The 14,416-nt window shown below is 49.8% G+C and overlaps 1 protein-coding gene across 2 annotated transcripts in view; it reads left to right on the forward strand.

The window, feature by feature from the left end:
* EFHD1 (EF-hand domain family member D1) overlaps window positions 1–13,758 on the forward strand; it is a 46,733-nt gene extending 32,975 nt beyond the window's left edge. For both annotated transcript variants that reach the window (XM_079135364.1, XM_079135363.1), the window contains exons 3-4: window positions 7,164–7,298; window positions 12,655–13,758. In XM_079135364.1, coding sequence (XP_078991490.1) covers window positions 7,164–7,298; window positions 12,655–12,789 — 270 coding nt within the window. In that variant the 3' untranslated portion in view covers window positions 12,790–13,758. The remainder of the gene's footprint in view (window positions 1–7,163; window positions 7,299–12,654) is intronic.
* Window positions 13,759–14,416: the final 658 nt, after the last annotated feature.

Raw genomic sequence — 14,416 nt, forward strand, 5'->3', positions numbered from 1 at the left:
CGCGAGCCCTGGGTTCCATCCCCAGCACCCGCCTCCTCAGCCTTACGGAGATACTGAGCCATCATGCTGGCCTGGGGAAGTGCCCAGGAAACAGACTGAAAATCAGCCTGGGCAGGGCGTCACCTCCCTTTGTCAAATGGTAAGAAATCTAGAAGGATGTTTCTCCGAAATCTTCATAGTGGACATTTATAGGTGCAAAGTTTTGGTGGGTGGATAGTGTTATATTTTCTTATATATTAAAATTTTGTCTTTTGATATTAAACATTGAAGAATAGTAAAACTATTAAATGAGGGAAAGACTGACCATTTCCCCACCCTGGACAGTTAAGGACTGGGCTTCTGGGGCCTTGAACCTCTGAAATTGTGGCCCTGTTCTGTGTGCCTGGGCATCTTCTAGGGAAGATATGTGGCTCACAGCATTCACAGATGGATCCTGGAACGGCTGAGGACTGTGGTGACCATTTGGGAAAATGGTCTCAAGGCCACTGGGTTTCTTCCGTAGCAAGGTGCCTCCTGATGAGGGGGCCTTCTGGGTCCCGTGTGGTTTATTCTGTTGTCATCGTTGTGGTGCTGGGGATTGAACCTGGGGCGCTCCACCACTGAGCCACGCCCCACCCCTTTTTCATTTTTATTTTGAGACAGGGTCTCACTAAGTTGCCCAGGATGGCCCTGACTTGAGATCCTCCTGCCTCAGCCTCCCCATTCACTGGGATTACAGGCATGTGCCACTGTGTTTTCTGGGAAGACTTCTAGATGTGTCGGTGGGATCTGGTAGCATAGTAACTTTGGTGACAGCATCTGGGTCAAGGGCTGGCAGTGTTAGGCTGCTCCTGTGGGCTGGTTCTGGTTCTCAGCTGGGCCCTTGGGGTCAGGGGGCGGGAGGAGAGGCCTGCCTGTCTCTGCCTTCTTGTGCTGTCCCTGGATGGTGTCCTCATGGTCGGTGGTGAGGCCCTTGCTCAGGTGCAGGTCCTCTGTCCAGCCTGACAGGGTCACGTGAGGCTCTTTGTGAGGGTCAGCAGTCCAGCTGGCCCCCATGAATCCCTTTCCCAGCTGTGTGAAAGGAGGGTTGCCACTCACTTCCTCTAGGTAGAGTCAGCACGGGACTGGTCACAGGAGGGACCAAGAACAACCTCTTGGGAAAGCAGACCAGCTGAAGGTTAAATTGATCACCAGTGGCCAGTGATTTAACCAAGCGTGTCTGTCTGTGTGATGGAGTTTCCATCAGACTGAAAAGGACAGAGCAGGGGGATTCTGAGTAACTGAATGGAGACTCCAGGAGAGGGGGTGCCTGGAGTTCCAGAGGCCTGGCCTTGGGACTGCTGTCTTAAGGTGAAGGGGCAGTCTTGGGGACTGAGCCCTCCACCTGTGGGATCTGACGCCTTCTGCAGGCAGATAGGGTTGGAACTGAATTGGATTAGATGCCACCCCTAATCCAGCCCCCGCAGATTTGCTTGCTGGTGTGAGGAAGCCCCCACACGTCCGGGGTCGGAAGTATTGTGTGAGGGAGAAGAGGAAAACCACTTTGGCTTTTCCCCTGGCATTGAAATACATCACAGAAGACGGGAGTAGGCATAAACCTTGAGGTGGTCTCAGCCAGCTCTCTCATTTCAGACCTAGGAGTGACAGGGCAAGAAAGGTCAGGCCCGGCCTGCCGTCAAGCCCCAGCCCAGAGCTGAGCTGGGCTGCCCCGGCCATTGACACCCACAGCTGGTCTTCACAGGCCCATCACTCAGCCCCCTGCTGGGCATTGGCTCTTTCCACCCCAGTTACCCTGGGGTGTGGGAGGAAGAAGCTTTTGCCTTGGCGAAGCTTGAGGAGATGTCACGGAAAGAGCCTCTGCTTTGGTCTCCAATATGGTGACCTCTGGAACAACATGTGGGTGGCGTGCTCAGGGGTCTGTGCAGTCACCAACTGAACTAAGACCCACGTGCCCCTGTCCTGTTCTGCTCAGGGGCGCTCATAGCTACTCCTCTTGAATCCAAGAGGCCTGGCTCACTTTTGACGAGCTGCCATTTTGGCTAATTCCCACAGTTGTTGGACACTCAAGGCCTGGAAATCTTCGGAGGTCTTGTCAGCTCTCAACCCCACTACAAAGCTTCAGTGGCATCTGCTTTAATCCTTTGTCAGTTCAGGTCAGGGTCCGTGGGACCCTGCCGTGGTCCCACGGGTGGCCGTTGTACCAGGTGTATGGGATTTGAAAGTATAAGGACGTGGCAGCCATTCAGGCCTCATGGCCCAGCCTCCTGCTGAACCTTTGCACTGCTGGTTTTTTCCTGTGCTGGAAGCCGCTGGACTGCACTGTGCCCAGTGAGAAGAGCCCGGTCGCAGCCCGGTCTTGGTCTGCGGAGCTGAGTCCCTAGAGCAAGTCCTTGTTCTTCTTCTCCTTCCCCTTCTTCTTATACCTGGATTGAACCCAGGGTACTTCACCTCTGAGCCACTTCCCCAACCCCTCTTAGTTTTTATTTTGAGACAGGGTCTCACTAAGTCGCCCAGGCCGGCCTTGACTTATGACCTTCCTGCTCGGCCTCCCCGTGGCTGGGATTACCAGGCGTGCGCACCATGCTGGACAAGTTCTTTTATGTTCGAGCCTCAGTTTTAATGTCTTTCAAATAGGGGTGTTGATGGCTGTCTTTAAGGATGGTTCAAAAGAACTGATTTTCTTCCTGTCTCGTGGAAAGTCAGGAAGTGAACCCTCCCTGGAAACTGCATTTCCATTGCCCTGATCATGGATTGCCAGCTTCCAGCGCTGAGGGAAGTGAATCGCTATTGTTTATGGTGCCCAATCTTGGTATTTTGTTAGAGCAGCCTAAGCAGATGAAGGCAGTGGGTCCCTGGCAGCCCTGGCAGAGCCGCCCAGTCATGGCTGATGGAACCATGGTGGAGCCCTGGCCACCCTAGGCCAGTCAAGTTCTCCCTCCTGGGATTTTGCTTCAAGATGACTCTGCAGGTGGCTGCTGTCCCTCTAAGGTGGCCACTGTCTGCCACGTGGACTAAATGGGAGAGATGGCGAGGGATGCTGTCTCTGGCAGAGAGTTGGGCTGCTCTCAGTCTCAGGCCTCTTCCAGGCTGCTACCTGTCGCACCCGGGTTCCTGAGACCTCCTTCTTATGTAACAGATACCTCTTCCTGCTTAAGCCAACAAGTCTATTTCTGTCACTTGCAATCTAAGAGCTCTGACTAAATAGGGGCAGCATGTGTATCACCTGCCGGCGTGTGAGGGTGAACATTCCCCCAATCTATCAGAGGCATCCAGGCTGTGGCTGAAAGGGCCTTTGGGCTTTGTTAGCTCTCCCTGGCTCTTTGTTCTGCAGCTCTCCCTCCCTCCCCCGCTTTCCTCATAGTCACAGCTAGGACATTTTCCAATTCTTCTACAACATGCCAGTCTTTGTGGACTATAAATAGGAAGACAAACAAGGCCGGGCATTGGAGAGACTGTCATTCAGGGGCAGTGCGTGATGGTAGAAAAGTCAAATGGGAATGTCCAGCATACTTTGTGGAAGGCTGGACCTTTTCAGGTTGAGCTGGATTTCTTTTTTCCTTCTTTGGGGTCAGGGGATCCCTGAGTGTCATGGCCACTGTTGGTAATCTGCTGAGAAGGCAGAGCCTGGGCCTGTGAGCTGGATCCACCCCAGACCTGAGGGCTCAGAAGAAAGAGCTCTGGGGAAAAGAGCCGTGAGGGATTCTCGAATGTTTCCAGTTCACAGAGCCCTCCTGTGAACATGAACTCTGTTGCCTGTACTTCAGATGTGAGAGAACTAAATCAGAAGGAAACCCTGGATTTGGATTGGTGCTGAGTTCAGGGTGTTGCTCCTCTTTTCTGAGCTGCCTCCCTGGGCCCATAAGCACAGCTGATAAGCAGAGCCATCTGCTTGTGGAACCATGAGGGGGGTTTCTATAAATGAGGTATTTAGGGATGGGTCATCATTTTAGTTGAATTTCTGTTGCTGTAACAAAATCCCTGAGGCTAGTAACCTAGAAAGAAAAGAGGTTTATGTTGACCTACAGTTCTAGAAGTCCAAGAGCACGGTGCTGGCATCTGCTGAGTTCTGGTGCCGTTGCAACTCATGGCTGAAAGCACAAGGCCAAGTGGGCTGTGTGGGGAAGAGAGATAGCATGGTGAGAGAAGAAGTAAGAGAGTGGAGGAAGCCAAACCCACTCAATGCTAACCCAGCCCCAGGAGAAAGGCGTTAACCCCTCTGAATGACCTAATCACCTCTTAAAGGCCTACCACCTCTCAACTCTGTTCCCCTGGGTGTCAGTGGGGACAGCCCATAGCTGCGGGGTACAGAGGGGCTGGTGTTTTACTCCTTCCCACAGCTCACGTTTGCCTCACTGAAGTCTTTGCTGCTTCAGTCTCTTCCCTGAAAGAGCTCAGCCACCAACAACCCCACCCTTTTGGCCTTCATCCTGCTGTCCGGGGTGGGGGTGGGGCTGGGGGGCCGGGGCGGGCTTCCTTGAACAGGCTTGTTTTCTCTGGGCCAACATTCTGGCTCTGAGCCTTTGCCGCAAACTGAGTCCTTGCCGGCCTCTAGTGGGGGAGTCGGAAGCTGCAGGTGGATGGACGTGGCGTTTCTGTCAATCCAAGTTGCCATCTGCCTCGGCGAAGCTCCAAGTCCATGGGCACTGATCAGGACTGGGTGATGTCCACGGGGGACTGAGGACCCTGAAATGAGAAGCACTGAGGTTTATTTTATTTTGAGATGGGGTCTCAGTATGTTGCCCAGACTGAGCTCAAACTTGAGATCCTCCCGCCTCAGCCTCTGGAGTGGCTGCGGTGACAGGCATGTACCACTGCACCCAGATCAGAGGTCGTGAGTGAGGCATTTGTTGTTGCGATGGCCAGTGAGAACCACCCGGTGACACACACCTCCCTCTAGGAGCATGAGCCTTGGGGTAAAAGCCAAGCTGGGTTTGCAGAGCCTGTCCCAGTTCCTGAACTTGTCACTGCTTCAGGTGATGTCCCACGTAATACAGAAAAAAGGCATGAAAAAAGACCTGGAAACCTGAAATTTCCTTGTAGATTCACATGTTTTAGGTCACATCTGAAAACCTGGAAAAACCCTCTTTTGATGATTTGGAGTCTATCAATTTATACTCAAATGGAAAATAAATCATAGACATTGCATAGTAGTTGTTTGACAAGTAGATTCATAAAAATTATTTAAAAGGGAACTAAAGATGGGCATGGTGGTGCACGTCTGTAATCCCAGCAGCTCGGGAGGCTGAGGCAGGAGGATTGCAAGTTTGAGGCTAGCCTCAGCAATTTAGCAAGGCCTTAAGTAGCTTAGCAATACCCTGTCTTTAAATAAAATATATGAAAAAAAGGGGGAGCTGGGGATGTGGCTAAGTGGTTAAGTGCCCCTAAGTTTAATCATAGGTACAAAATAAAAAAAGAAAAGGAACTAAAGAGTCACAAAATTGCCTCAGGACAGAATAGGAAGATGGGGGACTGGCTATTTATGTTTGGCCAATTTATTTGTTTAAGAAACTATTTTGTGGAGGCCTTTGGACAAGTTGCCTTCAAAGATTAATTCTTTCAGGTCACGTTTTGAATCTGGAGGAAGAGGATGGATTATTCAATAAATGATGTGGAGATTACTAAGTAACCATTTGGAAGAAAATAAGGTTAATAATTACCCTCACATGATAGATTGGAATAAATTTCAGAGATTAATTATTTACACTTTTTTTTAAAGAAGCCATAAAAGTAGTAGACAAAAACATAGGTGATTGTTCATGTAACCTTGGTGGTGAGAAGATTTTTTTCTAAGCACATCTCTGGTGAGAGAAAAGAAAAAGATTCAAGAGAGAGTATATGTTAAATTTCTGAAAGTCAAAAATTACCATAAGCACTGTTCAATGGCAAGTGACAGAGCTAAAGTTTTTGAAACACAGCAGGTCCTGTGAAGACCTCTTAGCACACAGGAAGGTAAGCAATCTCATGAAATGTGGCATACTTGCTGGGCTTGGTGGCGCTCGCCTGTAATCCCAATGAGTCAGGAACCTGAGGCGGGATCGTGAGTTCAAGGCCAGCCTCAGCAACTTAGCAAGGCCCTAAGCAACTTAGTGAGACCCTGTCTCAAATTCAAAAATAAAATATGAAGGGGTGGGGATGTGGCTCAGTGGTAAAGCACCCCTGGGTTTGATCCCCAGTACCAAAAAAAAAAAAAAAAAAAAGTGGAACAATACAAGTAAAATAGAAAAAGTAAAATAGAAGTGGTTAAGGAATATCAAAAATATTATTTTGGGGCTGGGGCTGGGGCTGGGGCTCAGTGGCAGAGCGCTTCCCTAGCATGTGTGAGGCACTGGGTTCCATCCTTAGCATTGCATTAAAAAAAATAAAGGCATGCTGTCCATTTCAACTACAAAAGAATTTTTTAAAATATTATTTTGTTTCAAAATAGTATATATAGATCTATTTGATTTTTCTTTTATGGCTGTAAGCGAGGATGTTGCCAATTTTATAGATAATACTAAAACTATCATGTCGGCTAGGGTTGTGGCTCAGTGGTAGAGCACTTGCTCAGCATGTGTGAGGCACTGGGTTTGATCCTCAGCACCACATAAAAATAAATAAATAAAATAAAGGTCTTGTGTCCATCTACAACTAAAAAAAAATTTTTTTAAACTATTATGTGAATTTCTGAGGGTAAATTCCCAGCCGTGGCATTGGTGGTTGGGCAGACGAACAGGATTTTATTGGATTATTTGTGTGTGTGTAGTTTTTTGTTGGGGATGGAACCCAGGTCCTTGTTCGTGCTAAGCATGTGCTCTATCACTGGGCTATGCCCCCAGCCCCCAGCATTTCATTTTTGGTATTTATTTCCAAAGTGCTCATCAAAAAAGTTTCAACCAATTTACACTCCCATCCACTAGATGTGGAGGCGCTCATTTCCCAACGTCCTTGTTTACGTGGTGTGTTTCTACTGGGGTGCTGGCCATAGAACCCAGGCCTTGGGCGTGCTGAGCACGCACTCTACCACCGCCCGGCCGGCCCGTGTGTTCACCTTTGGCAATCTGATAAGCAGCAAAACCAGGCATCACACACACAGAAACACCCTTTCCGAATACTTGGCAAGAACGGCCTTGGCTTAGGCCGGAGGGTCTCGTGGGTCTCAGGGAGGCCGCAGGGACAGCAAACACCCCCCTCTCTCCCTCCTGCAGTTCCTGCTCATTTTCCACAAGGCCGCGGCAGGGGAGCTGCTGGAAGATAGCGGGCTGATGGCGCTGGCCAAGCTCTCCGAGATAGACGTCGCCCTGGAGGGCGTCAGAGGTGCCAAGGACTTCTTCGAAGCCAAGGTACGTGCCTGTTCTTCTCTGCGGAGCCGCTGCTCCCTCCCTTTACCCTGCTTGAGGGACACACACTGCCTTGTCCAGGGCCTCACTCAGGGAAATAACAGTGTGTCCTTGTGCCATCCGAAAAGTAAACACAAAACAGAAAACAAGCAGAGTCAATACACTCATCCTGGTTCCATGTTCAAACAGAGTCGCTGGTACGGTGCTCCAAGATGGGCTCTCCATACAGACTTTGCAGAGTTCTGCCCCCACCCTGGATCAGTTCCTTCACAGCTGCTCCTGTCTCTAATGCCTGTGTTGTGATCAAGCGGGTATTGGGGCGGGGCAGGGGACAGGGTGGCTTGTCTTGAATGGGCATGTGTGCCATCAACAGTGGTCCGGACTTGGGAAGGAAGATCCAGTGCGTGGCCCCAAGCCCTTCTGGGCGCTTCCTTTCATTCACAAGATCTTGCAGTCGCTGAACCTTGGTGAGCCTACCCGCTCGCAGCTGGCCTCTGCCATCTTCATCTCTGCAGAAACCGGCCAGGAGAGTCCTATACGTCGTGTGCTGAACAGAGCAGGGGTGTGGTGGGAAGGACACAGCTCTGCAGCCATGCTGCCCAAGTGCAGATTCTGCCTCCTCCCCTGGTTGCCTCTCTGTGCCTCAGTTCTTTATCTGTACAATGGGGGTGATCATAGGATTCCTTGAGGATTAAGTGAACTCAGTATGAGTGCGGAGCAAGTGGGCTCACAGAGCACGCCACAGTAATCTGAGCTGTGGGGACTCCCTCCCACTCCAGGCAGGAAATAGCTTCTGGGGGAGGTTTACCTTCTGGGAACTTACCTAGGGACAAAGTGTCCTTGGTGACATATCCTAGTCTGCTTAGACCCCTTAGTGAATAATAATGTTCTCATTATCATTCGGTGCTGAGAAGTTGAACCCAAGGCTTTGCACATGCTAGGCAAATGCTCTGTCACGGAGCTACATCCCCACCTGTTTCAATTTTTGTTTTTTTGAGATGGTCTCACTAAGTTTCCCAGGCTGAGCTCAAACTCCTGCTCCTTCTACCTCAGCCTCCCAATTTGCTAAAATTAAAGGTGTACGTCACCGCTCCCCTTTCTATTCTTCCTTCTCCATGTTTCTGCTTGGAGACACAGTCTGTCGTCTTTCTGCCACTCTGCAAGCTGAATTCCTAGTGCTTTCACTGGACAGTGTCAGGGACAGGCCAACCACTTGATGTGCCTGGAAGAGCAGAGTTGTGTTCCAGTCTTTTTTTTAAATGTTTTTTAGTTGTCGATGGATCTTTACTTACTTATTTACACGTGGTGCTGAGAATTGAAACAGGGCCTCACGCATACTAGGCAAGCGCTCTACCATAGGGCCACAACCCCCGCCCATGTGTGTCCAGTCTGGAAAGTGGATTGGCCCTTCCTGCCTGCCTTCACCCTGGTTCACTGACCCATCCCCAGCAAAGCCAGGCACTGTGTTAAGCTCTGAAACACAGCTCCTTCCTGAGGAGCAAGCGGACAGAACACAGAACATCTGGTTTGCCCTACCTGGGAGGAGAGGCACGCACATCCTGGTGAGGAAAGCAGACGCCCCACCCACCACACAGAGAGGGAGTCAGGGGAAGGAGGGGTCCGTTCTGCTGGGTGGGGTCTTCGTGATGGAGTCACACCTGCAGAGCTCTTCTGTTGCCTTGGGAACAGTCCTGGGTGAGACACCAGGATGGCAGAACCCACCCCTGCTACAGTGTAGTGTGCTAAGTGCTGTAGGTGAAGTAGACGCGAGTTCCCGGGAAAGTCTACCGGCACTCAGGACCTGCTGTCACCTGGCTCCCATTCCCAGGGCTGCCAGGCCCTTCTCACGACTGGTCCTCAGGGCCTGCCCTTCCCTCTGCTGGAGCCCCACTCCAACATCTCTGCCTAGAACACTCTGCTCCTTTCAGACCCACCCCTTCAAGGGTTGACTCCTCCAGGCTGCTTCTCCTGACTATCCAGAACAGCACAGTCCGCCCTGTCCTGTGTGCCTCTAGTCCACGGGGGAACGGTGCTGCAATGTGTCTGATCAGGTTGCTGATGGACACTCACAGGGAGTATAAGTTGGGCTGTCTTTCTGCAGAGCATCTAGGGACTCACTGTTAACATCCTACCCCTAGGATTTTATCTTTGTGCATTCATGCAAATACACACAGAGTGTCCAGACAAGAATTTTTATTTGGCATTGTTGATAACAGAGGAAAATTAGAAACAACCAAAATTTTCTTTATCAGAGAATGGGTCCTTTGTGGTCCCTCCACGTGTTTGCACAGTCATGAAAGAATGCAGTGTGACTGTGTGTGTGTGTGGACAGGTGTCCAAAATAAATCAAGCAAAGCAATATGTGCAATAACCAGATTTTGTAAAATATTAAATACAACCTGGGTAATTACATGCAAAATTATTAGTCATAGTTATGTCAGAGGGACTTATGCTGTATTTCTGCGATGTTTAATAATGAGTGCATATTATTTTTATAAGCAGGAGAAAAGATGAAAAGCATAACAATAAATTTTTGCCACTCGTTCTGCTTCTATGTCTGCCTCCCCAGCCAGACTCAAAGGCAGAGTAGGCGTGATATCTTTGTAATTACAGCGCCCGGCGGGTAATAGCTCTCAATAAATGTTGGCTTGAATGACGAATGGGGGCATCACCGCTTGATTTTGGGAGAGGCCATTTAGGAGCTGACATGGATGACAGATGTTCCGAGATGAATGGGGATTCACCTTATAATCAAGGAAGGGAAGGCGTTCTGGTCGTGGGAACAGCAGGAGTGAGGGTTCGAGGCAGGGAGTGTCCCTGTGGCGAGGACACGGGATGCGTGAGGGAGTGGGCTGCTGCTGTGTCTGGGAGTGGAAGCTGAGATGAAAGGACCGGGCCAGCACTTCCCACCCTGCAACTGTGGCGCGTGTGGTCATTGACTCTGGGGCGGGTGGCTCCTGGACAGGACAGACGCAGGCCTGCCTAGCATGTGCGAGCCTGTGGGTGTGACCCCCAGCCCCGAAGCAAAAATACAACACGACACAACACAACCTTGCAGAGGTACCACAGAAGTAGGTGACTCAGGGCGTGGATGATAGTGAAGTGTAGAAAAATAAGCCAGACATGGTGACTTTTCTGGGTTCGATTCTCAACACCAAAAGATAGATATATGTATATATACACACTTTGCTTTTAGTATGATTATAATTTCATATGATTTGATTTTTCATAATGGTTGTTTTTAATAACCAGCTCACAAAATTTATGAGAATTGAGCCGCTGGTGTTTGAGCAGGTACAGCCAGCTCCAGTATGGGTCTCTGGACTCAGGGACAGCCAGGGTCTCACCTTCCTGTCCTTCCTAAGCACAGGGGGAGGTGAAAAGAATAAAAAAGGGGAAAAGGGGCTGACTGCGGAGGGGAGAGGGATGAGGGAGGAGGGCTGAGCCCTACTGACGACCCAGCCCCACTGGAGAGCTGATGTCCCGGTGGATCCAGACACTATCTTTGTGAGGCTTCTTTGAAAAAAAAAAAAAAAAAAAAAAGCTGGGAGCTTGGTGCATACCTATACACACCTGCAATGCCAACAGCAGGTGGGGTCACAGGTTTGAGGCTAGCCTCGGCAACTTTGTGAGATCCTGTCTCAAAATAAAAAGGGGTGGGGATGTAGCTCAGTGGTAGAGCACCCAGTACTGCACATAAATAAAATTACTTATCTTAAGTACTTCTGTGGTCTAAGCTACCTTAAAGTTAAAATCACACAAAAGACGGGGACAAAGTGACTGAAAAATATATAAAACAAGGGCTAACACCTAAGTTATATAGAGAACTGCAAGTAGAAAAAAAAACCCAGCTGACTGAAAAATGGGTAAAAGACACAAGTGGACAATTCACCAAAGAGGAAATAAAAGGTGCCAATTTTTTTGCCTATCAGATTGGCAAGAGGGAAGAATGTTAATGATAATCTTGGCAAAGTTGTGGGGAAATGAGCACTTCCAGTCCATGATGGCGGGTGTGACTCGGAACAGCTACTTTTGAGAGCAGTTGAACAGCCTTTATTAAAATAATGTACACACCCATGTGTTAAGAAATTTTACCAAATGGATGAGACCCGTCCTGTACAACCATAGAAATGAAAAGTTGTACACCATCTGTGTACAATGAATCAAAATGCAGCCTGGGAAAAAAAAACCAACTATGGATGAGACACGGTCAGAGGAAGTCGGTTCTAAGAGGATTTTTAGATGGATTTACCTGATATGGTCTTGAAGACAGATTGTTAGTTTAAAAAACCCAAATGGCACCACTTTCTACTCACACCACCAACAAAAACATGTAATATTTACTTCTAATATTTAGAAGTAAATTAGAATGACTAATTTAGAGAGAACTCAGACTGCAAAGGCAGCATAAGAACTGAAGCCTCCGGGGGAATTGGTAGGGTGAGGGCTTTCCTTTGCCACAGCAGATGGACACATGGATGCAGTGCCAACCAGAATCCCAGCAAGGGGGGCCTTTTGTTCTGCTTTTTCCCCTAGAAGGTAATGATATTGTGAAATTCAAGGAATGTAGAAGTGAGTAAGGGCTGGGGGTGTGGCTGGGGGGTAGAACATGTCCAAGATCCCCAGCAACACACACGCGCACACACGGGGTGAAAAGTTAGCTGGGGTGTTAAATGATATCCTGAAAAGGAAGATAGAGCAACCTGAGTGAATAGAAGCATGTAAGACATAGGTGTTTGTCGGTTTTTTTGTCATTGTGACAAAATACCTGAGAAAGTCAACTTAGAGGATGAGGTGTCTGGCTCATGGTCGCAGGCTCCATTGCTTTGGGCCTGTGGTGAGGCAGAGCATCGTGGCAGTGTGTGGTGGAGCAGATCCGACAGTCATGGCAGCCAGGAAGCAGAGAAAGAAAGGAAGCGGGTCCAGGGACAGGTATAGTTTCCAAGGGAATGGGCCCAAGGACCCATTTCCTGCAATGATGTTCCACCTGCTGTGGTTCCCACCACCTCCCATTAATCCATTCAGCTGCGGATCCCGTCAGAGCCTCAGGACCCTGTCACTCCCCAGAGGTCCACCTCTGAACACTGCTGTGCTGGGAATCTTGGGGGGACATTTCAGATCCAACCACAACAGCCAGCAACAAATAAAGCCACAGCCTGGGTGCCAGCAGCACATCACAGGAAGGAGCGTGGACTGGGGGCTCCTGCCCTCGCAGCCCAGCCTCCTTGTCCCTGGGGGCTCCTCCCCTCACAGCCCAGCCTCCTCGTCCCCAGGTTGGCTTGTCCTGCTGCCGGCTGGGGCATCTGCATCTCCGTCCCTGTCCACACCCTAACTGTCAGTATATGCTGTCCCTCCGCAGGCCCAGGCCTTGTCATCTGCCAGCAAGTTTGAAGCTGAATTAAAAGCAGAGCAAGATGAACGGAAGCAGGAGGAGGAGAAGAGACGGCTCCGCCAGGCGGCTTTCCGGGAACTCAAGGCTGCTTTCAGCGCATAGTCCAGCAGACCTTGACCTCTGTCCACAGCTGTGCCTCTACGATGCCTGGGAAGGGGTGACCCCACATCTTCAACCTTCAGGCTCTCCCAGAACCAGCCTCCTCCTGGGCCCCAGGCCTCTCCTGAGCCTCGTGGGGGCGGCCAGAGGCTGCCCCCCACCCTGTCCTGCCCTCCCAGAGGGTCATGGGATGGCCAAGCCCGCCTGCTCACTTCTCTGTCCCACTTCCCTTCTCTGCCCTCCCCTGCAGCCGGGTTCAGCCTTCCCTTCTCCTGTCCCTCTACCATTTCGCACCAGCGAGGCGTCTCTTGTGTTCATTTGTACAGATATTCTTTCTTTTGTGGTCCTTAGAGGACATGCGAGCTAGCCATTTTCTTGGGAAATTCTTCTCTCCTCCCTTTGTTTCCCAGCCCATTCCTTTCTTGGTCAGATCCTGCCAGTTGCTTTTGTGTGATCTTCTGTGGTGGTGGCAAGATCCAGGGGAGGCAGAGCTGCATTCCCCTGCTCCGGGGCTGCCCTGGGGCCATCTCCCACACCTAAGTGCTGTGCTACTCCCTCTGAGAAGGAAAGCATCACTAGAAGTAATGCCGATGAGTGGAGGATTCCAGATCAGTCTAACTGTGCAGAGCATGTTACAGTGGACCGCTCACATTCCCAGGAGGTCAGGGTCACATCCAGTGCCTTTTGAAATCCCAAAAGTCATGGCCATCCTCTCCATTAGCCCGTTTCCAACCCCTGCTACAAGGTGTCGAGGTAGATATGTTCTTACCCCTGTGATAGTTTTTCTATCTGGTGAGTTCTTGGGATTGCTCACATAGACCAGTCTCTTGTATTTTTAAAAAATATCTTTCCTATTGTCATATTTATTACTTCTCTTTTGTAACTTCTCTCTTCAGGGTAAAGAAACCATCCGCACTTCTACCTTACAGCTGTTTCTTTTTAAATAAACTATGCAAATGAACTTGGCCATCACAGCAATGTACCTCTAGTCTTTGAATTTGGGAGGGAGAAGCATGTTTTCTGTGGGGGCCAAGGCCAGCCCTGGGCGTCTGTGACAGGGATTTCCTATAGTACAGTTAGGAATGGGAACGGGGAAGGCTTTCACTAGACATTCAGGGTACGAGGGTTGTCAGCTGCTGTCCCCCGCACCCGCTTCACACCAGTGAGCGTGCCTCCAGCTGCTGGTCATCTCTAGCTTAATCCCGTTTGCTTCTAGACCCCTTGAAACACGGATGAGGGTCAATGCCTCTCCTGCGTATGATTGCAGGATGCTTGGGCCACCTATGCAAGGACCAGGGTCTTAGGGGAACACCCTTTGCTCTCCCGGAGGACCATTCTCTTTCTGCACCAAGCTACAATCTACAGTTCTCAGACATTGTTTTTCTACCTAGGGTCACCTTCCAGTCTCTTCACCAGAGGAGAGACCATCAAAGAATAGAGAGGTCCTTAACATTTGATCTGGCAATCATGCTCCTTCAAATTTACCCAAGGGAGGCCTGGGAATATAGCTCAGTTGGTAGAGTGCTTGCCTCACATGCACAAAACCCTAGGTTCAGTTCCCAGCCCCCCCCCCCCCCAAAAAAAAAGAAAGAAAAGAAAAACAACAACAGCAAATTTACCCAAGAGGAAG

This window comes from Sciurus vulgaris (genome assembly GCF_902686455.1).
Source record: "Sciurus vulgaris genome assembly, chromosome: 3".
Classification (NCBI taxonomy): Eukaryota; Metazoa; Chordata; class Mammalia; order Rodentia; family Sciuridae; genus Sciurus; species Sciurus vulgaris.